Source organism: Malania oleifera, chromosome 1, assembly GCF_029873635.1.
Source record: "Malania oleifera isolate guangnan ecotype guangnan chromosome 1, ASM2987363v1, whole genome shotgun sequence".
NCBI lineage: Eukaryota > Viridiplantae > Streptophyta > Magnoliopsida > Santalales > Ximeniaceae > Malania > Malania oleifera.
In genome coordinates, this window is record NC_080417.1 from 135,474,365 (window position 1) to 135,501,541 (window position 27,177).

At 37.8% G+C, this 27,177-nt stretch overlaps 1 protein-coding gene across 1 annotated transcript in view; it reads left to right on the forward strand.

Annotated features, from left to right (window-relative positions):
- The first annotated feature begins 24,095 nt into the window (after positions 1 to 24,095).
- The window catches only part of LOC131156039 (probable ubiquitin-conjugating enzyme E2 25), a 35,016-nt gene continuing 31,934 nt past the window's right edge, over positions 24,096 to 27,177 (forward strand). Inside the window, exons 1-2 of the mRNA XM_058109491.1 lie at positions 24,096 to 24,497; positions 24,606 to 24,714. Coding sequence (XP_057965474.1) covers positions 24,454 to 24,497; positions 24,606 to 24,714 — 153 coding nt within the window. The 5' untranslated portion in view covers positions 24,096 to 24,453. The remainder of the gene's footprint in view (positions 24,498 to 24,605; positions 24,715 to 27,177) is intronic.

The window sequence follows — 27,177 nt, forward strand, 5'->3', positions numbered from 1 at the left end:
AAGAGAGTGAGGAGCTGACGGTGATGTTGGTGATGTTGTGAGGGAGAAGGGGGCTCGGGTCTGGCCGTGGGGGACGAGAGGAGCCGCGGAAGGGAGAGGAAATGCGTCAAGAAGATGACTGGGTTTTTCTTTTTTGTATGTCTTCGCCCCCCAGCTGTGTGTGTGAGTTATGGTGCCCCAAAACCCCTTTTATAAACTTTTCTCCCCAAACCCTAATGATAATAATAATAATAATAATAATAATAATAATAATAATAATAATAATAACAAATAACAATATATAGAAAAGTAATAATAATAATAATGATAATAGTAATAATAATAATAATATTTAGAAATAATGATAATAATAATAATAACGTTGTATTTGGTTCGGGCAAAAATAGGGTGTCTACAAACATAAATACTTGATAATACCATAATACCTTGTTCTGTCTATCATTATTCAACCTTCCATAACTGTTCATGTTCATAACTTTAACGTTTCATAACATTTCACTTTACGTAACCTTTCACATTTTACATCATTCACATTTCATATTACGTATTCATTTCATTCACATTTCCTTTTCATTTCATTCATTCGCACTACAACTCCTTTTAGCTGTACATCAATTAGTCCACATAGATATGCGCTAGAATCTGCAAACACAGCTCCTTTAGCTGTCATCAATTGGTCTACGGTTCATTTTAACTGTCATTATATACATGGTTGCATTATCATACACAAACAACGAAATCCTTATAACATTTCATTATCAATGCATTTCTTATATAGTCTGCATTTCATACATATAACATATGTTTACATCGCATTATTATCCACTCATGCCACACAATTTTACAATAAAATTCATACATTGTCTGTAAAATAAGTCAACCAAAATTTATTATACTTTCCATTTCTTACATAATTATCCTGAAAATATATTCTCCACTTCCATCAGTTCATTTTCACATATACATAACTAAATAAGTAGCCCTAATGTAATGACCTGCTTTTTAATTGGGGGGTTTTTTTATTTTTTATATATACTGCAAAATTTATAATGCCCTGATACCTACTAGATCAAAACTCTCCATCAACCTAAGCAGCAAGAAGTGGTATTCATATAAACATAACCAAAAAAATATACAATACCAGAGTGCTAAAAGGTTCCTCAAAATATACATATAAGACTATTACTCAAAATACTCTCAACTGGGTTAGGGCTATACATAATTACTCTAAAAATACTCACTTTATTGATAGGGCAGTAATGAAGCCCCTCTATCTGCGAGTTTGATCTGCTCGCCTACCTGGATCACCTGAAAAATGTTAAAATAATGGGATGAGCCAACGCTCAGTAAGACGAAATATGCTATTGCTAGTGCGTGACAAATGAGTTACAATACTGAGAAGATCTGTTACTATATAAACACATATAACTAAATCTGAAAATATAGTACAAATAATATAATAACCATCATCTCATGTTGCTTAACATAACTGTATTTTTAGGTTTCTATACATAATACTTCTACTATACATAAGTACACCCTCTCTTACTATAAAACTGTATATACATATAATAGCTGAAAACTTCCCTGGATGGCTGTATGTCATGATTTAACCCCACATGATAGGGTTGTGCAACCCGAAGGCGGGATCTACCCTAGCTGGCCAACCAGGAATAAACCACTATACTCCATCAGTCTGATCAGCCCTCCTCAACCCATATTTGATGGGGAGCCTGACCGCTCTTGGGCATTTGATCGACCTACATGCCACGTATTATCTGAATAGGCGGTTGCACTCTGTACTGAATATCTGTATATAGCAACAGTACTGTGCTCTGTTATCTGATCCATCAGGGTCTGATATTAAATAATGCATTACTATATACAATATATCTGTTTTACCATGATTTTGTAATATATGTATTAACCATGACACTGTGATAAATTGTATTTGTATCAATTGTATTTATGAAATAAACTGTAAAACTGTAAGTCATGGTAATGAAAACTGTATAATCATGGTATTCTAAAAATACTATAAACCATATTCCCTGTCTGTATAATTTGTAAAACATAATCCTGAAAATACTGTAAAACATGTTTTTATACTATATCCATATTTTCATGTCACACAGTAATTTAAAACATTTTAAACGTATTTGATACACTGTATAAATTCCTGCTGTGAAATAATAATCTAATAAAAACATATATTTCATACTGAAATCATACTAGTATTATCTAGCATAGCATATTTCCCTTACCTGATTTCTGCTAAAATTTTCCTACTATGAAGGGTCCTACACCCGCAGGGTTCTCCACTTAACATCCTGAAAACCATAAATCTCAGAACAAAACATCATTATTTCTACGTCTATTACATTTCCTACAACTGCTACTAAACCAAATTTTTCTTAAAAGATTTTACCATGAATTTGGGATGAAATCCAATTTCATCCCACCGACGATTCGCTCCAGCAGACTTTGAGAGAACTTCCCCAAGAGCGTCGTGGTGGCCTCAAATCGTCGATTCGGCGAATAACGGGGCCAAAATCGAAGAGAGATGGAGGTGGAGTTGTAGTAGAGGGAGAGAGAGGGAGTGAATTTTTGTAAATTTTCTACGTAAAAATCCAACTTTCAGCTATTTATAGAGCCGAATTCGTCAACGAGACATGTCACCTCGTCGACGAGTTCTGTAGAAAGTTCATCGACGAACCTGTACCCTCGTCGACAAATTTCAGATTTCCAAAAATCTTTTCTCGGTATCTTCTCGTCAACGAAATCCCTGTGTTCGTCGACGAGGCCTGAGAAATTTCTTGGAATTATCACATCCAAAATGCAATGTTGCGTTCATCGACGAAGTCGGCTGCCTCCTTCTTTATTATTTAAATATCATTAATCTTTGGGTCGTTACACCTAAGCTCCGAAAACATAATTTAAACAGTTGACATTTTACACCCACATAAAAACATATATGCATATATATAACATAATCCATTTCCAATTAATTCATGAAAACCTGATTTAATATATAAATATCCCCTTTACCTGAATCCTTAAACTGCACCAACAGGTATCCCAAATTGATGCTTGTGATGCTCACCCGGACACTAGTTCAAAAACCCTAGTTTAATTAAATAAATCCCAAATAAACTATTATTTCAGCAATTTCTCAATTTAATAATCTTAAGCAACTTTTTAAAAACCCAAAACTGAGAATCCAGACCCTTACCTCAACTTAAGAGCGTTTCTCGAAAAGTCCAGTTTAAGAAACTGATCCACTAGATGTGTATAGAATCTTCTCTAGAACACCGAAGTGACTTCCGATAGTCGATTCGGGTTGAATCTGGACCGGATTCTTAGAAAGAAGGGAGAGAGACGAGTTTAGAGAGATAAAAAAACAAAGAAGAACTGAATTTCTTCACCAAGAAGCTTCCCCATTCCTTTATATACCCGTATTTGCCACGTGGACTCGTTGACGAGAAGATAGGACTCATCAACGAACCACTGAAGAACACTCGTCGACAAGGCCATAAGCTCGTCAGCGAGTTTCAGAACAGCCCAAACCCTCTCGGGTAATCCTCGTTGACGAGACATACATACTCGACAACGAGTTTCTGAAGATCTTTCGTTGATGAAAAAATCTTGCTCGTCGACGAGCACCTATTTAATATCCTTTTACAATTTCTTTTTCCTTTCTTCTATTGCCCCTTTTTCTTTTATTATCTTTATTATTATTTTAAATAGTTAAAATTCTCCTAGTCGTTATCGAAACTACTTACCAAAAAGATCCCATTGGTGAAAGTACTCTGACATAATCACGCAGTTGAGGAAGCTTTATGGGAATTAAAGGAGAAAATGTATCAGAGGTACCCACACTTATTCAGCTAGGCCTAGCACGAGGTAGGTAAATATTTGGTTGTTTGATTAAGGGCTTGTTTAGAATAAGTTTGTTTAGTTTAAATCTATTTGTATATGGTATTTAAGTTTTGAATGGTTTTGGGAGAACTTTTATTTAACTACTTGTAATCTCCCAGAAACCTTTGTTATAACCACGGTTTTCCTCTGCTAAAAGTGAGGGTAATTAATAAATTTAGGACAGGGCTGTTAGGTGGGTGGTTGCCGACTCTTCCGTAGTGCGCGGTTACCATTTAATGGAATTTCAGAGTTGGATTGAATATTGATTAGCAAATTTTGAGGACGAAATTTTTATAAGGAATGGAGGATGTAGAGACCTAGAAAGGGAAAATTGGTTTGGTGCATACCAAACTGTCGATGGTTTGGTGGAGCTCAGGAAAACCGTCGGTGATTTAGAATTACTGAGAGTTGTTAAAGGTAAATATGCGATAAAATGGTTTGGTTAAAGACCAAACCGTCAACAGTTTTGTCTAGGGCAGTAGCCTATAAATAGGACCTTAGCTCATTTTTTTTTAGAAAAATTTCTCTCTCTCATTCTAGGGTTCGATTTCTCTCTCTCTCTCTCTCTCTCTCTCTCTCTCTCTCTCTCTCTCTCTCTCTCCTCAATTTCTCTCCATTTTTAGGCCAAATTGAAAAACAAACACCACTTCAGGATCCCAGCTCCGATCGTTAGCATTTTAACCGGAGCGGATTTGTCGTTTGGGCATCCTAGGCACCACTGCAGGGATAAGGTAAGGGTAATAGATTATGTTAGTTATTTTTAGAAATTTAACTGATTAAAAAGGAGTATGTGATTACATGAACATTATATATGCTTTTTATGAATATTTAGGCATATAGATATGGTGATTTGGATTATTATATATGTATTTGGGAAAAACTAAAGTGAGTAGGGTAATCATCTCACTTTTCTTATCAAACATGTATTTTGAGTTATATAAAATTATGGAGATGATCATACCCTTATTTTCAGTGAAATATATTTTTCTTGGGCAATTAATTACATTATAAATCATCACTCAAATTGTGTGGCATGAGGAATAATTATGATATGATAGTTTTATTCTGAGACATGATATGACAGTTATGATATGAGGGTTTCATACCGATTATGATATGACAGTTTTATACTGAAATATGAAATGACGGTTATGACAGGATTTATACAAACTTGTGAATATGACATGTTTTATACTGAATTGTGAAATTAGATCATGTTACTGTTTTATGTTATAAATGGTACTATATGGTATAAGAACCTTGATGGACCAACTATGTTAAGAGCACTATACTGTAGCTAGTATGATATGTCAGTGCAACCACACTATTCTAAGAGTGTTGGTGGATGGATAGTCGATTGGACCTAAGAAGAGTAGAGTAGAGTACCCCCTGGAGTCCGGACCAAGCTGGGAAATTCTTTTATGTATATATGATGATTTACGTGCACAGAGAAATTTATTACGACAAAGCATGTTTTTGAAAAGAAAGTTTGTATTTTCAAATATATAGGTGTGACTACAGTTTTTGTAACGACCCGAATAAAATGGTAGTTAAATAATAAAAGAAAAGAGATATGGAAACCGAAAACAGAAGGAGGTCATCGACTTCATCGACAAATACAGGGGATTCGTCGATTTGTCGATGAAGGCTTTAAAGATTTCATCGACGAACACAGGGCTTCGTCGACGAGAAAATACCGAGAGGGGTTTTTGGAACCGACTGAATTTCGTCGACGAGAAGTGGATTTCGTCGACGAAATGTGTGAAGGACTCGTTGATGAAGGACGGGCTCGTCGACAAAATCCCCTGCTTATAAATATGAAAATCCAAATTCTTATCTTATTAAGGAAGCCAACTCTTTCCTCTCTCTCTCTCTCTCTCTCCCCTTCAGCTCTCTCTCTTTCTCTCTCTCTCTCTCTCTCATTATTTTTGGGCCAGATATACGTCAGATCGACAATCCAAAGTCACCATGACACTCCTCGTGGAGTTTTCTCCAAATCTACTGGAGTGGATCGTGGGAGAAAGTTAGTTGGAAATCATCTCAGAGTTGAGGTCATGCTTTTTAAGCCATATTTGGTCTTACGCTAGTTATAAGAAATGTTGTGCGCATGAAAATACTGAAGTTTAATACTGAGAGTTTTCAGTTTCAGGGTATTGGTTAGGGAACCCCTCAGGTGTTAAACTTGAATGCGTTTGGGTAAAAAACTTTCTACTCAATATGTGAATTTTTGACAGTTAAGGAAAGTATTATATGCTTAGAAATACTGAACTTTAATACTGGAAATTTTCATTTTCAAGGTGTTGAGTTGGGAACCCTGCAGGTGCAGGGAAGATTTTCTTAGGGGCTTTGCAGGAATCAGGTAAGGGGATAAACTAAGCCAGTTCTGCTTTGAGAAATTGCATGTAAATGTATATATATAGCATCTGGTTTCAGGAAAAATAAATATATTTATATATATATATATGATTTATGTTTGGAAAAATACTGCTTAAATGATGATATGTTAAATACGTAGAAAATTGGTTTAGTGTGGCATGAGTATAAAATGTTGTGAAATATTGTTTTCTGGGAATGTGGATGATATGGATTTTTATGATGGGAAAACCGGCGTACGGGCCGAGATTTTTATGATATGGATTGCCAGCGTACGGGCTGAGCTATGTGCGTGATTGCCAGCACACGGGCTGTGCTATGTGATTTACCAACATACGGGCCGAGCTATGTGATTTGCCAGTGTACGGGTTGTGCTATGTGATTTGCCGATATATGGGTCAAACTATGATAAAATGTGTAATACCAGCGTACAGGCCGATGATTTTCATGATACACACATATATATATATATATATATATATATATATATATGCAAATGATATGATTGATGTGAAAATGAATGATATGATATATCTATGTATCACAGTTTTAGTATATGTATATGATATCAAAACTTGGTTGGCTTGGTTTAGTCTAGCACTTGCATGGTACCGTTGCTATGTGTCCATGGTCTTCGTGATCATGATATTTGTGTTAATGCCGTTGTACGGAGTGGTGTGAGATTGGATGGTCGATGTGGTTATTTTTCAAGAAGTGTGCTGTTATCGCCCTTGGTGTACGGACTAGTCCGGGTAGACCCATCAGACCTACAGACTAGACTATTAACTTGGCAGTGGTCGGCTAACCATTGTCAGGTCCTGCCTTTGGGCCACACAACCCAGTCATATGGGGGTAAAACATGACAACAGCCAGCTAACCTACCAGGATTGTTTTATGTTATTACTATTATGATATGAGATGAGATATGTTATGAAAATGCAGTATGTTCTGCCATGTTTGAATTATATATATGTTTTCCCAGATTTGATAAAACATTACTTAATATGCTATGTATGATATATGTAGAACACGGAATGCTTATATTGCCACACACTGGTATTAGTTTATTTCTCTTACTAAGAGGTGTCTTACCCCTAAATTTTACAAATTTTCCAAGAGTATTAGATAGGAAAGCAGGAAAAGCCCCGCTGACATAGTGTGGTTTATCTACCCTTTTTGAAGGGTAAGTTTTTGGTAGGGATAGCATGTTTTTGTAGGAATTGTCCCTAGATTTCATTTTTGGGATGTATATATGAAAATACAATAATTGTAGTAACTCTGGTATATTGTGGTATATGGTATTGAGATGTACATGTTTGTATATTTTCTGCTGTTAGGGCTTTTGCTTTATGTTCTGATATATCCTTGGTGCCCACGGGCCTAAGTGGATTGTGACCTGCTGAGCTGGAATATGGGACATGTGATATTGATATTATATAAAAAAAAATATGTGGAAAAATGAGCAGGTCGTGACAGTTTTACATGATTTCTCAGTTAAAGTTAATTATTTAATGGATACGTTTTTACTACACTAAAACTCATGTTGCCACACACCGATGATAATCTATTCTGTCTTACTGAGAAGTGTCTCACTCTAATAATTTCAATATTTCAGGGAATACAAGGAACCAAGCCTAGAGAGCTTCGGGGCGAGACTAAATAGTGTTGTTTAAAGTAAGTGCATGTGAGACACTAGCATGTATATACGTATATTAGGCCTGGCAAAACGGGCGGGCGGGCCCGGTTTGGGCGGGTCACTAACGGGCCGGGTCATAAACGGGCCGGGTCATAAATGGGTCGGTATTAAACGGATCACACACATGCTAACCCTAACCCGCCCGTTTAATAAACGGGCGGGTAACGGGTCACTCGTTTAAAAAAATATAATTTTTTTATTTTAAAAAATTTCAAAATTTCATATAAAATGATATTTAAAAAAAAAAAAACTACATTATATTTATTAATTTATAAATAAAAAGAACTAAAAAATAATACATCCCATGAATACATTTTTAAAAAAATATAAAATTAAAAAAAACACAAGTGTGAGTGGTCCGAAGCAATTGGACGCTTGTGTGGAGAAGTGGTCTGCGGAGCTGGGGGAGGCTGGAGGGGGGATTGACGCTTGTGGAAGTGGTCCGTGGCGCCTGGAGGAGTCAACGACTCGATCTGCTCAACGTGTGGAGTGATCCGAGTGGATCGTTCGCAGGAGATGACGACTGGCAGGTCCGGCACGTAGCAGTGCACCGTTCACCAGAGGAGAGGAAAGGAGACTTAGGACTGCCGGACTGGAGACTGGAGACTGGAGAGGAGAGCTGGAGAGGATTGACAATCTGAGAGATAGACAGAGTGAGAGCACTGAGAGGCGAGCTGAGAGCCGAGAGGTCAGTGACGACCCAAACGAGGAGACTGGAGAGGCGCAGTGCAGGTTAGGGACCTAGGGTCAGGGAGTCGGGAACTCTTAGCCTTAGGGTTTTTTTTTTTTTTTTGAAGTGTGACTGTGTGATTGTGATTCTGTGAACCGTGAGGTGTGGCCGCGTGAAGTAAAGTGAAGGGGGTCCGGGGGCTGAACGGAGAACTGGAGAAGGGGTAATTGAAACAGCGAATTAACGGGTGACCCGCCGGGTGACCCGCCCAAACCCACTTAACCCGTTTATAAACGGGTTGATCCGTGACCCGCCCAATTATTAATTGGGTTAACTTTCTCAAACCCAGACCCGTTTTAAATGGACGGGTCCGGGTGACCCGACGGGTTATAACCAGTTTTGCCAGGCCTAATGTATATATAGATATGTTTTGTGTATTTGGGATGTATTATGGATACTTGGAGATATATGAGTGATTATGAGAAGGTTTAGTACTCTAGTATAGTTTTTGTGGTATGAAGTATTTCCGCTGCATGTTTTAAATGAATTATGGATAGGCATGCCCGCTACCCCACTTCGGGTTCAGGTTGTCATAATTATGGAATTAGAGATGTATGCATAGAGAATAGCACTTCAGGCCCCATTGGGTTCAGGGCGCTACAGTTTAGCTGCAGTGTGATAGTAGAGTGTCATTTACTTGACAAAGAATCAGGTGTATCATGCGAAGACAAAGCACATTAATGTGCAGTTTCACATGATGAGGGAATTAATAGCTTTAGGTGAACCTCTACTTGAGAAGGTTCACACATCTGATAATGTAAATGATATATTGACAAAGACTATCACAACGGACAAGTTCAAGCATTGCTTGGACATGAACGTCTCCAAATGCTAGACAAAAGACAGATCCAATCTACGGTCTCAAGTAGAGCAGCGGGTATGGTTTCAACTATTTTTCTCCTAAGTGGTGAATATTCGCCAAGGTGGAAATTATTGGGGATGTGGCTCATATTCTGAGTGGATACATGTATCGAGAAAACATAATGAAGCATTGAACAAAGCAAACAACAAGGACTTTCTTTTTGCCTAAAACTGTCGATAGTTTGGTTTGACGTAAACATGGAAACTCGAATCAAAGATCGATAGATTGGGGGGATTTGGGGGATTTTTCTTTGGGATTTGACATAGAGCCTCTTGTACACATGGGGTTTGTAACGACCCGAATTTAGAATGGTATTTAAATAATAAAAAGAGGGAAATGGAGACCGGAAACAGAAGGAGGCCGTTGACTTCGTTGACGACATTGAACTTTGGGAGGAAAACAGAAAAAGGGGATTAGCTAGACTTCGTTGACGAATACAAGGGATTCGTTGACGAAGGCTTAAGAGAATTCGTCGATGAACACAGGGGCTCGTCGACGAGAAAATACCGAGAGGGGTTTTTGAGCCGAATGAATTTCATCGATGAGGAGTGGATTTCGTCGACGAAATTTGTGATGGACTCGTCGACGAAGGACGGGCTCGTAGACGAAATTCCCTGTTCTATATATATATATATATATAAATCCGATTTTTAACTTATTAAAGAAGCTTTCTCTCCTCTCTCTCTCTCTCCCCCTTTCGGTTCTCCTATTTTCTTTCATCGATTTCAGGCTAGATCTTCACCGGATCGACAATCCAAAGTCACCACGACGCTCCTGGCAGAGTTCTTTTCTAATCTTCTGGAGCGAATCGTTGGTGAAATCAAGTTGGCAATCATCCCTAAGTTGAGGTAAGGCTTTTTAAGCCAAATTTGACTTTGTGGTAGTTATAAGAAATGTTGTGCGCATGAAAATACTGAAGTTTAATACTGGGTTTTCAGTTTTAAGGTATTGGTCAGGGAATCCCTCAGGTGTTAGATTGGAATACTTTTGGGTAAAAAACTTTCTACTCAATATTTGGGTTTTTGACAGTTGAGGAAAGTATTATATACTTAGAAATACTGAACTTTAATACTGGGAATTTCCCTTTTTAGGGTGTTGAGTTGGGAACCCTGCGGGTGCAGGGAAGATTTTCTTAGGGGCTTTACAGGAATCAGGTAAGGGGATAAACTAAGCTAGTTTCGTTTTGAGAAAAATGCATGTAATTATATATATAGCATCTGGTTTCAGGAAAAATAAATATATTTATATATATATGATTTACATTTGGAAATAGTGTTTAAATGACGATATGTTGAATACGTGGAAAATATGTTCACTGTGGCATGAGTATAAAAATGTAATGAAATACTGTTTTCTAGGAATGTGAATGATATGGATTTTTATGATGGGAAAATCGGCGTACGGGCCGAGATATTTATATATATATATATATACATATATGATTTGCCGGCGTACGGGTCGTGCTATGTGATTTTCCAGCGTACAACTGTACTATGTGTTTGCTGGCTATGTGATTTGCCAGCGTACGAGCTATGCTATGTGATCTACCGGCGTATGGGCCGAACTATGTGATTTGCCAGCGTACGGGCTGTGCTATGTGATTTGCCGGCGTAAGGGCCGAGCTATGATAAAATGTGTAATACCGGCGTACGGGCCAATGATTTTCATGATATATGTATATGTAAAAAACGATATGAATGATTTGATAATTAATGATATGAGTTATCCATGTATCACGATTTTAGTATATGTATATGATATCAGAACTTGGTTGGCTTGGTCTAAGTTAGCACTTGCACGGTACCGTTGCTATGTGTCCATGGTCTTCGTGATCATGATATCTATGTTAACGCCGCTGTACGGAGTGGTATGAGATTGGATGATCAATGTGGTTATTTTCAAGAAGTGTGCTGTTATCGTCCCTGGTATACGGACTAGTCTGGGTAGACCCATCAGACCTACAAGCTAGACTATCAACTTGGTAGTGGTCGGTCAACCATTGTCGTGTCCAGCCTTCGGGCCATACAACCCAGTCATGTGGGGGTAATACATGACAACAACCAACTAACCTACCAGGATTGTTTTTATGTTATTAATATTATATGAGATGAAATATGATTATGAAAATGCAGTATGTTCTGCCATGTTTTGATGATATATGTATGATTTTCCAGATTTGATAAACAGTATTGAATATGTTATGTATGGTATATGTAGAACACATAATACTCATGTTGTCACACACTGGTATTAGTTTATTTCCCTTACTGAGAGGTGCCTCACCCTTAAATCTTATTAACTTTTCAGGAGCCCCAGATAGGAGAGCGGGAAAAGCTCCGCTGATATAGTGATGTATATTTGCCCTTTTTGAAGGGTAAGTTTCTTTTGTAGGGATAGTTAGATTTGGTGGGAAATGTCCCTAGATTTATTTTGGGATATATATATGGAAATACTGTGGATTATAGCAACTCTGGTATATTGTAATTTATGGTATTGAGATGTACATTATTGTATGTTTCCTGTTGCTAGGGCTTCTGCTGTATGTTCTGATGTATCCCTGGTACCCACGGGTCCAAGTGGATTGTGACCTACCGAGCTGGAATGTGAGATGTGTGGTATTGATTTTATGATGATATTATTATATAAAAAAATGTGTGAAAATGAGCAGGTCGTGACAGGGTTGGTATAAATACATATTATTGTATGGCTAGTAACAATATAGCCATATAGCCACAATAGAAAATAAAAATTCTCAATCAATTTTTAAGAACTTTATAAAAAATAAAGGTTACTTTTGTTAAAAGTGCTCAACAAATTTTATTTTGTTAAAATTATGAGTCCCTATAAAAAATTAAAATGCTCAATAAATTTTCAATAACTTTATGAAAAATAAAGGTTATTTTTTTAATAAAAAAATTGGTTTAAAACTGAAAAACAGCAACCGAACCGCCATATTTTTGATTTTTAATTAAAGCATAATTTCGGTTTCGGTTTGAAAATCCCAAAACCAAAAATTTCGGTTCAATTTTCTGTTCTGGCCAAAACCGAACCACACCGAATCATGTACAATCCTAACTGTGACCCCCCGATTTTCGTACCAATTTTTTTTTACAATAATAAATATTCACACATCATCAACAATATACACAAATCGGCCACGTCAACAACCCGGTTACCACCCATATGACCCAACTCGCATTGGGTATCAGGTAAATAGTCATTTCATTTATACAACCTAATAGCGGAAGATGGTATATACATAACAATCAAAATACAACACATAGAGTATCAACATACATATATATACATTACCATCACATACCCAAAAACAACACAATCCTAGGGGAATTACACCTCTCTGGTCCAAGAACTCGCCCTGTGTATTAGGGTTTTAGCTCCCTACGGTCTCGAAGCTCTATCACCTGACCTATCTCTGTTCCCTGAAAAGTTTAGATAATTTGGGTGAGACACGTCACAGTAAGAACGAATAAATTATTTATAGTGTGTGGCAATATGAGTTCAGTTATAATACGTTTTACTTTTCAAATCAACATTTCATCTGAGAAAATGCACGAATATTCATATTCTCATAATCATATAGATATACAACATAAGCTTTTATAAGTTTTAAAATCATTTCTCAAGTTCATTCATTTTCAACATATATTTACCCTCAAAGTTCCTAAGAATAGGGAAGATTACCCGCACATATAGGTAACTTCTCTCTGCTTTAACACGTTATGCAGTCAGGTATGGCCACATCTGATACCTATTAGGGCACTCACCTTATTCAGTAAGCCCTCAGGCGGAGAGTTTCACTTCGCCTTAATTATTTATATTATTAACTCACACGGATCCATTTCTCAATTTTATCATTCTCTATTTCTCGTTTTCTATTATTTCTTTCATTTCTCATTTTAGTCCATTTTTATCATTCTTTTACTTTCCATTTCCATTTCACTATCCAACTCATGAGTATCCTTGGTATCTAGTACCAACATCGCATCTGTAACTCATGGCTACCCTAAAGATCTTTCTTTCCACGCCATGCTGCCCCCTATGGTCAAGGTTGTGCGACCCGAAGGCTGAATCTAAGCGCGATTAGTCAACCCGGTTAGATCAAAATATCATATCACATATCTCGTGTCTGTAGAACGACTGGCTGGCCTATAGCCCTGATCCAGACTCAAGGGGCACAACAACTCTACTAAATAGCTCAGTCGACTGTCACGCCACACGCTTCAAGAGTCCGTGTGGTTGCACTACAGCACTAGCCGCGGTACCGTGCTCAATATCACAACCCATCACTAGGGTTTCCATAACCATCCATCATGGTTATCATTACCACATACCCGCAATCATTATGCGGTATTGACATTTCATCAATCATATTTCAATGATCCCATTGTAGCAGTCGCACTTTGCAATGTTCACATTTTCCCAGTATTCATAGTCAGTATACTCAATTCAATCATCACATTTTAATTCCATATTACAATATTCATATTTCTTATTTTCACATTTCAGTATATACATTTTAGAATTCACGTTCTCATTTTCACGTTTCATTATTTTCATGTCAATATACACCATTAAGCTCAATTCATCTCAATAAGAATGTTCTCATCATTTTCTGCGTACATTTCATCATCTCATAATAGTATCTATCGAGTTTCACGTATTTCAACATTTGTCAAAATACCCATATTAGTAATTTACACAATCTCATTCTTATAGAAACCATTTCTATTCACATATAAATACCATATTTCATTATTTTCCACTAACATATCAATAATTCTCATTTCATTATTTTCTCAAAAATTACTCATTATTATATTTCACATTTTTCAATATGCGTCATACGCCACACAATTTTCATCTAATATTCATAATATATTAATTTCACAAGGAAAAATACCATAGCTTTATTTTCCACATATTCTATCAATCAATAATATAAAATACTACTATAATTTCTTCCTCTTACCTGGCTTACTGAGATACTCGTTAAAACCCAGATCCTACGCCCTTAGCGCCCGAAACTCAAATCCTGCAATTCGTGTTTTTCCCAAGTTAATTAACTCATTTCCCAAAATAATATTCATATAACCTTCTCTAGGCTCCATATACTCCAAACATTTAAACTAATATTTAACACCCTTACCTGGTTTCTTAAATTATGCCTACAGGGTCCCAAAATTACACCCGCAGTGCTTACCTGAGCCCTGAATTCAATAACCCAAATTCAACCTCAGAATGCCCAATATTTTAACGTTTATAAATTTACATTAATTAAATAATTATTAGCCCTTTAATAACCCCCTTATTCCAATTTTGGGGTTATGCCTACAATGACCCACGAGAAATCCGCTCCGCTAGACTTGTAGAGAATTATCCCTAGATTCTCGTGGTCGTGTCCAATCATCAATTGAACTTAAGATTTACAAGAAATTAAGGTAAAAGTGAAAATTTAACTTACCCCATGAGATATGTCTACGCTACTCCTACGACGAATCCGCTCCGATAGATATGTTGGTAGTGGAGAATAGAGTCCAGCGATATTTTCTGATTTTCGATTGGACAAAAACCAGCCGAAAATTTGAAGAGAGTGGGAGAGAGAGGCGAAGGAGAACGAAAAGGATTCAGGGGGGCTCTTTATTGCGTGAATTTGCAATTCTCCCGAATCTTCTGCTTTAGGAGATGATATATACATATATAAAATATAAACTAATAATAATAATATTATAATTATTTTTAATTATTATTTTTTCTTTTTTATAATTTTAATTTAATTAATTAATTAATTAAATTTTTGTTGAAATGTAAGAACTCGAACCGTGATATATGGATTAATTATATAAAATAAGGGTAAATTGGTAATTGAGCAGAGTTCATCGACAAAGCCCAAGTTCGTCGACGAAGTCTATGTGCTGCTCGTCGACGAAATTTAGAGCCTTGCCGACGAGGAGAAGCTGAGAGATTTCTGGAAATTGGGGATCTCAAGCTCGTCGACGAGGTGTCTTTAGTGACTCGTCGACGAGGGCGGTCGAGTCAAGGGCTATAAATATCAGTTTTCTTTGCTTAATCACTAAGTTATCTCAAGAAAATCCTCTCCCTCTCTCTCTAGAACTTGAGGATCTCTCTCTCTAGATTTCTTCATCGTTCGTTGCCTAATTCGTAAATTTGACGTTACCGCGTAGATCAGGGCAAGATTCTCTTCGTGAATAGTGGATCAGAATCTCGTTTGGAGCGATTTCGGGTTTTGGTCCAAAATCGAGGTAAGGCTCGATTTCCACTTCTGTTTCGAGATATGTGTAGTAGTATGAATTGTAAGAAAGTATTATTTTATGTTATTCAGGTTTTGGTGTCTTAGTTCATAGTTTTGGGAGCCGTAAAGTTCGTGGTTCGATTTCGGTTTAAGGTAAGGAGATTCTGTTTATATCAGTTTATTTCTGAAATTGGGATCAATAAACCTGTAGGTTACGATCATATGTATATTTTGACTACTTATTTAGGAAAATCTATCGGGTAAAAATGTGGGATTTTCGGGTTACAGCTTTTGGGGAAATCGGGATTTTCGGGTATCATCTCTGTCATGCCCCGTACCTGTAGGTGGGTCCCAGGTGTGAATACAGTAACCTAACCTATCTCTGTATCAATTAAAACTTACATGATACGATACTATAAAAGGGTTTGACGTCGTGGGGTATGTAACGCCCCAACCTGGGTCTACCAACAAGCACTGCGTCTCTCCTCCTCCACCTGGACCAAACAACAGGGGGGCGAGCCTTATCGGACTAATGACTGGCCCCACAAACCAACACGTGTTCTTTTCAGTGTGTTTTGTCCCCACTCACACACTTCCTGAGAAAACTTCTCAGGTGGTCACCCATCCCAAGATTGCTCCAAGCCAAGCATGCTTAACTATGGAGTTTTTATGGGAAAGCTCTCGAAAAGAAAGGTGCACCTTGTTGATATGGGTAGTAACATCTAATCTTTTAAGTCTTTCATACATGAGGTATCACAGGGTACACGGGTGCCCTACACATATACACATATACATCTATACTTATCAATTACGCAGTGGAAAATGTTTCATCTATCTATATAACATACCATAACAGAGTCTATACAAAGCTAGGATACACATACCCATATGATACTAAAATCTACATTCCCATAAATACCGTACATACTCTGGGTGTCTGCAAAACCATCACGACAACCCAGTTACAAAATCTCGTACCTAATCGAGTACTAACAGCAGCTAATGGCACCCCTGCTTCCAATTGCTAGGATGCTAAGTATGGCTACTTAATGGACCTGAAAACATTATACGTACATTCAGGGTGAGACACCTCTCAGTAAGGAAGAAAGCAGGTTATATCAGTGTGTGGCATACTAGTGTTATTTTACGCAAAACATAACTATAACGACCTAGAAAATATTGATATTCAAATATTAAAGAGAAAGGAAACGGAAACAAAAACAGAAAGAGGCAGTAGGTTTTGTCGACGAACGCCGCATTTTGAAGATAATAATAATTTCAAGAGATTGCCAGAACTTGTCAGCGAATACAGGGCTTCGTCGACGAGTGCATAAGGAAACTTGTTGACGAATACAGGGCTTTGTCGATGAGTACATAAGGAAATTTGTCGACGAATTCAGGGCATCGTCGACGAGAAAATACCAAGAGGGGGGTATGAAGCAGCCTGAATTTCGTCGACGAATACAGGGACTCGTCGACGAATTTAATAAAAGACTCGTCAATGAGGTGACATGTCTCGTCGACGAATCTGGAAGTATAAATGGAGGGAAGCCGGGAAATTTCGTCATTTTCAGTGCCCCTCTCTCTCTCTATGACTCTCTTTCACTTCTCTCTTCGTTTCCGGGCCCGTTTCCCGCCGGATCGAAGATCTGAAGCTACCACGACACTCATGGTGGAATTCTCCACAAGTTTGCCAAAACGGATTGTCGGGAAAACGAAGTTGGATTTCATCCCAAATTCAAGGTAAGATCTTTTATTCAGTTTTTGACTTTTTGACTTTTTGACAATTATAGGAAATGATGTAGGTTAAGAAATATTGATGTTTTGTTCTGGGGGATTGTGTTTTCAGGATGTTGAGTTAGGAACCCCGCGGGTACAGAGCCAAAATTTTGTAGGAGCTTTTCAGAGTTAAGGTAAGGGAAATATGCTATGCTAGGAGTTTTCATAATGCTATTAGAGATTTTATCGACACATGTTTATGCCAGTTTACTATACAGTATTTACAAATTATGGGTTTAAATACTTGTGTGGCCTAAGTAGACTTTTTTGTGACAATGCAATTTATATAGTTTTTATAATATATATATATATATATATATATATATATATATATATATATCATACTATACTGAATGCATGAAAGAAGACAATATATACAATTCACATAGTATTTCCCAGTGTATAGAGTTATACAGAATATATAGTTACAGATATATATTCGCAGAAAATTATACAGAGTTTAGTATGCCATGTTTCCTATTACCATAACATACAGAGTATACAAATAGGGAATATAGACAGTGATATAGACATATATATATATATAGAGGTAGCATCAAGATGCTACAGATACAGTATACAAAGTTTATAGTATTTACAGTACAGAAAGATAGCATGAGGGTAATTTTGGAAACATGGCGAAAACAGAAAATGAGTATATATGTATGTATGTATATAGTATCAGATCCTTGTGGAAAGATTACAGAATATTACAGTACAGATATAGATTACAGAGCACGGTACCGTTGTTATATTCAAACAGAGTGCAACCACACAACTCAGATAGTGTGTGGGTACCATCTAACCGTGCTCAGAGAGGATGCAACTCCCCAGTACGCTGGGTAGAGGGGGCCGGTTAGACGAGGTAGCAGCCAGTCCCGCGCCTAGGAGAGGATGCAGTTTGACCGGGCTGGGGTAGTGTAGAATATATTGACTTATCTGGAGGGTCGACTAGATAGAGTCCCGCCTACGGGCCGCACAACCCTGTTATGAGGGGTCAAATCATGACGTACAAAGTCCTAGGGAATAAGTATAGTTATATATATGTATGCAGTTTTATAGTATATGATGAGTATAGTATGATATTATTAGTATGAAAAGTCGAAAATATAGACAATACAGTATATTTTAAATTGAGAAAGAAATATATGCTTTACAGATTATTTATTGCATTACAATTTATCTGCTAATTTTAAGTATTCTTAACTTAGTTGCCACACACTAGTAATAACATATTCCCACTTACTGAACGTCGACTCACCCCATTATTTTACTATTTTTCAGGTGAGCCAGCTAGGTGAGCAGATCAGGCTCGCGAATAGAAAGTAGTTAGATCACCCTGGTTATAGGGTGAGTTTTTGTCAGAGCTGTATATTTTTGAATAGATGATGCTGGAGGGGTATTTTTGTATGACCATGGTCTGTATATACAGAATTCTGGTATTGCATAGTAAATAGGTAAATGTTTGCATGATTTATGCTCCCGTTGCTTAGGTATGGATGTGGATATATGTATATATATATAAAATGAATAGAATTTGAGGATGTTACAATAACACTATACAATACAATATAGTTCGAAAACATTTTCATACAATTCCAATATATTCACAAATGCATTCCAATACATACGATACCCAAAACATACGGTTAGTGTCGTCACCCTAATACGCAACTACGCTATATGAAACCCGAAACTTCAAGCGATTACATTGCCAATACTATGTGCCTGAAGTTTCACAGCGATTACATTGCCAACATGCAACTACTCTATGAAACCTGAAACATCACAGTGATTACATTTCCCTACAGTGTAGCTCACACTCCTCAGTGACCAGCCAGGATACGTAGTGATATTTCACACCTTCGGATATAGAGCTGGACACTCTCGCCCAAGATTTTTACACCGGTACATGGCGCAACGTACGGTAATTAGCCGCCACATAGTTGTTTCAGCGTACGGTAATTAGCCGCCCCTAGACGATTTCACAAAACCTTGAATCATTTTGGAGTTCACACTCCTATACATATCAGCGTACGGTAATAAGCTGCAACTAGCTATTTTACAAATACCTGGAACAAATACATATAACCATACACTCCACACTTATTTGGTTTACGGCAAATCATATCGTTTTTTATTTCAAGTATACAGTTTATGCAAATATAGATAACAGTCATCTCAATAATACAATTTAAACAAAACATACAGTTTTCCAAACAAAGCAGAGATGATACCTAAAATCCCCAAATTTTCCTGAAAACTATAACCCGAAAATCCCGTATTTTACCCTATAGATTCCCCCAAATAAGTTACCAAAACATATATACAATCGTAGCCTACAAGCTTATCGATCCTGATTTCGAAAATAAACTAAATCCCCTTACCTTAACCTGAATTCCAACTATGAACTCTACGGTCCCCAAAACTATGAACCGAGACTCCAAAACCTAGAAACCATAGTACAATACATGCTTACAATTCGTACTCCTACACATATTCTGAATCAGAAACAAAAATTGAGCCTTGCCTTGATTTTAGCCCGAAACCCGAAAACGCTCAAAACGAGATTTCGATCCGTTAGAAACATAGAGAATCCTTCCTTGATCCTCGCAGTAACGTTGGATTCATGAATCAGGCGACGAACGACGAAGAAATCAAGAGAGAGAGAGTTCTTCAAGTTTTAGAAAAAAAGAGAGAGAGAGAGAGAGAGAGAGAGAGAGAGAGAGAGAGAGAGAGAGAGAGAGAGAGAGGATATTTTGAGATTACTTAGCTTAGAAGCAATGGAAACTGATATTTATAGCCCTTGACTTAGCCGCCCTCGTCAATGAATTGGCGTCCTCATCGACGAGTCTACCATTGCCTTCGTCGACGAAGCGGTGGCCTCGTCGACGAGCCTGAGATCCTCAGTTTCCCAAAATCTCTCGGCTTCTCCTCGTCGACGAGCCTTTGAATTTCGTCGACGAGAATAGAAAAGACTTCGTCAATGAAACTTGCCCAAATTACCACTTTACCCTTCTTTCAAACATTTTATCCATATACTACGGTTCGAGTTCTTACAATTTCTACTTTGTTTGGAAATCTATATGTTGTATTTAAACTGTATTATTGAGATGACTGAATCCATTTTTGTATAAAACTGTACACTTGAATTGGAAAACGATATGATTTATGGTATATCAAATAAGTGTGGAATGTATGGTTATATATAATTGTTTCAAGTATTTTGTAAAACAACTAGTGGCGGCTAATTACCGTATGCTAATGAGTGTAGGAACATGAGTTCCAAAATGATTTTAGGTTTTGTGAAATCATCTAGTGGCAGCTAATTACCGTACGCTGAAACAGTTATGTGGCGGCTAATTACCATACGCTATGCCATGTACCGGTTCATTACCATGGGTGAGAGTGTCCGGCTCTATATCCGAGGGTGTGAAATATCAGCAATGTGTTCCGGCTGGTCACCAAAGGGTGTGAACTACACAATATTTGGCGATGTGCCGCTGTGAGGCTTTGGTTTTCACAAGGTATTGGTTGCTTAAGTGTGATGACACTAACCGTATGTTTGGGTATCGTATGTACTGGAATGGATTTGTGAAAATATTGGAACTGTATGGAAATGTTTTGAAACCGTATCGTATTGTATGGTATTATGTTTTGCGTAAAATAACACTGGTATGTCACACACTTATATAGCCTGCTTTCTTCCTTATTGAGAGGTGCCTCACCCCGAATGTATATACAAATATTTTCAAGTCCTTCGGGTAGATGAAACTGACGTTCTATCATCTGAAAGCAAGGGTGTCGTTTAGCTACAGTTGTGTCTAGATAGGTATGAGTTTTGTAACTGGGCTGTAGTGATGGTTTTTGTAAACACCCGGAGTATGTCTTGTAATTATGGGAACGTATATCCTAGTGTTGTATAGACTCTAGTATGGTATGTTACATGGATAGATTGAACAATTTTCGTTGTGTATTTGATGAGTATGGACGTGTATGTGTATGTTTTGTAGGGCTTCCGTATACCCCACGGGGTCGGATCCTCTTCCAGTATTGTATTATGCATGTTTAATTAATACAGGGAGATGTTAGGTTACTATTTTCACACCTGGGACCCATCAGCGGGTTCAAGGCGTGACATGAAATCACCCCACTAATCTTGTATAACCATTTTTGGGGTTATTACTGAAACTCTCGTATATTTGATACCGTACTCAGATGTCGACATGACGTGTCACTTCGAGGCGACGACCTAGCCCACCCTTACCCACTTTTTGCTAAATTCAGGTGGTACAAGTGCAACATGTCGCTCGTAGGGGATGTCTCAGCAAATATTCGGTAAGGATTCATATCATAGTAATTTGACAAATTTTACGCTGGCTATCACCAACTTAACGCAACCCTCCTCCTTAACCAGAACTTAGGACCTACTGTGCGTGAAAAAATTAGGACTTTAGTACATTAAAGGTGAACTTAGTGGAAGACAATAAGTACATTCATTGAAAAAGACTTACATGCCCCTAAAGTATAATGTTCCCTATCATACAAGATAATGCGACACGATTTTAGTAAAAAGATATAGATTAATCATTGTTATGATTGATTGGGTGTATGGGTGTGAGTCAATGAGTTTTTTTATGAATATTAAAAAAATAAAACAAAAAATACAAATATGGAGGAAATGGAGAGAAAAAAAATACAAAAAATGTACCCAATCGACTTTGGGAAAGTCGATTTGGGTTTGAAAAAAAATTTGTTGTGGGATGGGACGACCTATGACTGTCAGTGCAGGGGGAGAGAGTAGAGAGGAGAGAGGTGAGAGGAGAGAGGGATGTGATGTTTGTCAAGATAAAAAAAAAAAAAGTAAAGGAGGATGGGACGGGGCTGTGTGCCCAGGAGAGGAGAAATGGCAGGGAAATATATTGAAAAAAAAAAGGTTGCATGCATGCAAAAATGTGAATTAAATTATAATAATTAATAAATTTAATTATCATTATTATTTTTTATACAAAATTAATTATTTTTTTATTCAAAATCCGCAATACATAATTTTTTTTAAATTTTCTATTGGTAGTTTTAAATTTATTTAAAAAATAAATAAACACAAGTCAAATTTTATAATTTTATAAATTAAAATTTTCCTACAAAAAATATAAATATGATTACTATTTTCACGACACCAGTACTTCCCACGCCACCTCGCCAACCACCTACATATCGTCTATGACTTTTCCATCGACATCTTCAGCCAGATCATCATCGATCACTTCTTGTACGAATCCTTAACCGCCGCTTGCCTGTGCCCAGGTCGGCCATTCACCGATCATCGTCCACCTCTGATTGCATCAAGCTCGCAACTGACTTTCTACCAACTTCCTACCGCGTACAGGCAGCGTGCACCAGCGCCTTAAACCCTACCAGTGCCTCCGAGAAGATGCCCCCTGCTTCTAAAATTGCTTTGACCCGGATAAGATATAGTCTCATTCCCGGTACTCCCAAAACTCCCACCTCGCTTGTCACGAGCGTTGACTCGTTTCACGAATGCATGTAAGCCATAATCAAACTTCAATTTGACCTCTGCTTATTTTTTAAAAATAATTTTATAACTATCGTTCAATATTTAAAAGACAATTTATGTATTACAAAATTTGACTAAAAAAATAACTATTTTTGTATAAAAAATAATAACAGCAATTAAATCCATTAATTATTAGAATTTAATTCACATTTTTTAAAAATATTTAAATATATATATTAATTATTATAATTAAATGGTAGCATAATGAATGAATTAAATGTCCTATCCCTCCCCCTTTCTTTTTCTTTTTAAATTTGGTTGACAGAGTCACAAACAATCACTCCGCTCCCCTTTTGCTGACACCCTCTCTTTCTTCCTTGCTGTTCCCTCACCTCTTTATTTTTTTTAAAAAATTAATAGCTAACAAAAGCGTCAATTTTTTTTTAAAAATTTATTTTAAAGCCTAAACTGACTTTTCAAAAATTGGTTGAGTATATTTTTATATTTTTTTCTCAATTTCTTTCTATTTGGGTTTTTTATTTTATTTTATTAATATTTTCGTAAAAACTCGTCGGTCAATACACCATAGTCCTATCGGCTTGAAATATTAAATCCACTTGTTTCCACGTCCGCGGGTCGGTGCGTTTCAGGAAAGCAAAAGTTTATCCGAATCTTTTACACGTGTCGCTCATGCAGAGAAGTGGGACCCCCAGTAGGACTCTTCTCTCACGCGAACACTGTTTCTGGACGGTCTTGATTGGCCAATCAGCAAAGACCGAATGGGTATGTTGTAGGGCCCCACGGTCCAATCTGAGGGACCCAACTCATTGAATCTGGGCCGTCGAAGTTTCGTTACGGCACTCAGCGGGGCCGCACATCGACGGCCGTTGAGCCCCGCCGATGTCACCCGGTCTGTTCCTTCTGGAGTGGCATGCCTCCTCTTGGCTTGTTGCACAACACACAGCGGCCGTCACAGACGCAGTGGCGGTGCGGTAATTAAAAGGAAACGTGAGGGTTTTAGTAAAAGCGATACTCGATCGTCGTCGCGATCTACGGCGACCTACTTATCGTCTAGGCGCGAAGGCGGAGAGGGCAATAGCAAACGACCCTCTTTCTCTCTCTAAAATTCTCTCTCTCTCTCTCTCTCTCTCTCTCTCTCTCTCTCTCTCTTTCTCTCTGTCTCTCCCTCAACTGAATCCACGAAGCAGGCGCAAGACGAAGAGTTTTTCTTTTTTCTTCTTTTGATTTTTGATTTTGATTTTTATTGTTAATAATAGCTAACGCGAAAAGCGACAGCAGCTCATCCATGGAGTCTCCGCCGTTAGCCACTTACATCCCCCAGAAATCGAAGTCTCTCTCTCTCTCTCTCTCTCTCTCTCTCTCTCTCCGTGCATTCGTTGTTTGCTGTGTCTCTCTTTCTTTAACTTTGTTTTTGGTATATCTTGCTCATCAACGCAGGAAGCGAGTTTTCTCGGACGGCAGTTCGAGTTCGTCGTGTATGGAGCCCGAGGTGGTAGAGATTATGCCTCCGATTGCGCGGGGTTCCAAATCCCTTAAACAGAAAGAGGTATCGGTCGTTGTAGATTGATCGCGCGAGGGATTCCTTTAGTCTTGAAATTGAATTAGTTTTTAATTAATCTGGGCGTGTGCAAGGAGATTAATTTTTGAGTAAATATTGTTCTTTATTAGTTATCGTGGATTCTTTGAAAGTGTGGACTTTGATCAAATATTGATGGATAGGATTTTGATTACATTGAGACTGGTTGCTACAATTCGACATCATGTAAGCAATGTGACTATGGTTGCTTTGCAATCCGACACTAATGTTTTGTTTGCAACTCCAGACTGCTGCTTTGCATATGTGCCGGTTTTAGTTGATGTTTGTGAATTATGATAATAGGATGACAAAAATACTGTTTTATTGCCATTTTTTTAATCCCGTCATCAGACTTGCAGCTCAATGGCTCGTCACACAGGCCCCCAGTGGCAGGTTGGGGAATCAAGTCCTAGTATCTGCATGGGCCAAGATGTTCTTTTTTATTATTTTATTATTTTGGTTGAGGGGGTGGTTTTGGGTTGTTTAGGTTAGGCTGGCCCAGAAGGGGAGTTTAGGCAGTAAGGTTGTCGCCGTATGACCTAGAGGTAATGGTTTTGAGGCATGAAAATAGTCTCTCGCAAAAATATAGGATAAGACTGCGTACTATAGATCCATTGTGGTCCGCCCCTTCCTCGGACCCTGCATACATAGGAGTTTTGTGCACGGGGTTGCCCTTAGGTTAGGCTGGCCCACTTGGGGCCATTGCATAGATACACCCCTTTGAAGGCTCTTAAAAAGGATAAATTTGTCACATAGAATTTAGCTGGTGTTGTGCAAAGTATACACCCATACGCAGCGGAAACACAAATTGAATCGGAACGTTCAATGCAGCAACCAACGAAAAACAATACGTAAACAATCAATCATAAAGAGAATAAAGGAAAGCAATAAAATCATACGACACAAGAATTTATGTGGTTCGGCAATGTGCCTACGTCCACGGGAGCAAGCAGCTGATTTTCACTATCGTATCAAATAAGGGTTACAAAATAATGTTTATATGCTAACTCTATGCGTACAGAAGACTTAAAAATTATCTAAAGTAGTCCTGTAATAATCCTCGGAGGAAAATCCTTTGAAATCCTCAATTTACTGATTCCTGATTCAAATTTCGTAATCAATGCCGAACAATATCGTCGGTGGTTTTAGCAAACCGTCGACCGTTTAATGTTGAGAATGAAGTAACCAGACTGAAACCATAGACGGTTTTCTCTTGAGAGCAAACCGTTGACCCAATTGTCAACGGTTCCTTCCTGCAGCTTAGCTTCCTTGTTCTTGCTTCACCTTGCTTTCCTTGAGCATGTATCCCATTCAATATGAGCCATATACTCTAACAATTTCTACCTTGGCGAATATTCACCCCTTAGGAGAAATGTGATAGCATAACCTGCATCTCCACTTGGGACAGTAGATTGGGATGCCTCCCATCTAGCACCTGAAGATGTTATCAAGTTGAAGCAATGCTGAACTTGTCTTTTGTAATAGACTTTGTAAATATATCAGTTGCATTCTCAGACGTGTGAACTTTCTTAAGTAGTAGTTCACTGGAGGCAACCAGTTCCCTGATCTTGTGAAATCGTACATTTATGTGCTTTGTTCTCACATGATACACCTAGTTTTTCGTCAAATAAATGACACTCTAACTATCACACTATAGCCGAACTCCACCTTGCTGGATACTTAGCTCCTTGTCCAATCCTGTAAGCCATAGCGATTCCTTGGCAGCCTTAACCACTACCATGTACTCCGATTCATTAGTTAGATAAAGCAACGAGTGATTGCACCATAGATCTCCAACAAATAAGTTCACCTACAAGGGTGAATACATACCTTATGGAAAACCTCTTGTCATCTAACTCCCCTGCACAGTTAGCATCCACATAACCTACCACTGATGGATCGCTCTGTTGTCTGCTAAACATAATGCCGTAGCCTGTTATGTCCCTCAAGTATTTGAGAATCCACTTGACTGCATCTCAATACTGTCGACCCGGATTCGAAAATAACTTGCTCACCACACTGACAGCTTGTTCCAGGTCCGGTCTTGTACATACCATAGCATACATCAGACACCCCACTGCACTGACATAAGAGACCTTTAATATGTCACAACCCTCATGGTCTACTTTGAGCACTGGGCGGTAGACAACTTAAAATGATTCGCTAATGGTGTACTCACTTGTTTAGCATTAGTATGCTAAACCTCTCCAACACCTTCTCCACATAGCTACCATTAGATAACCACAATCTTCCTGTAGTTTTGTCTCTGCGAATCTCCATCCCATGAATCCTCTTGGTCGCACCCAAGTCTTTCATGTCAAACTCTTTACTCAACAGTTTTCAACTGATTTACCTTAGTCATATTTCTTGCAACAATCAGTATGTCATCAACATAAAACAACATAAATATGAGTGAACCATCCTTAATACTCC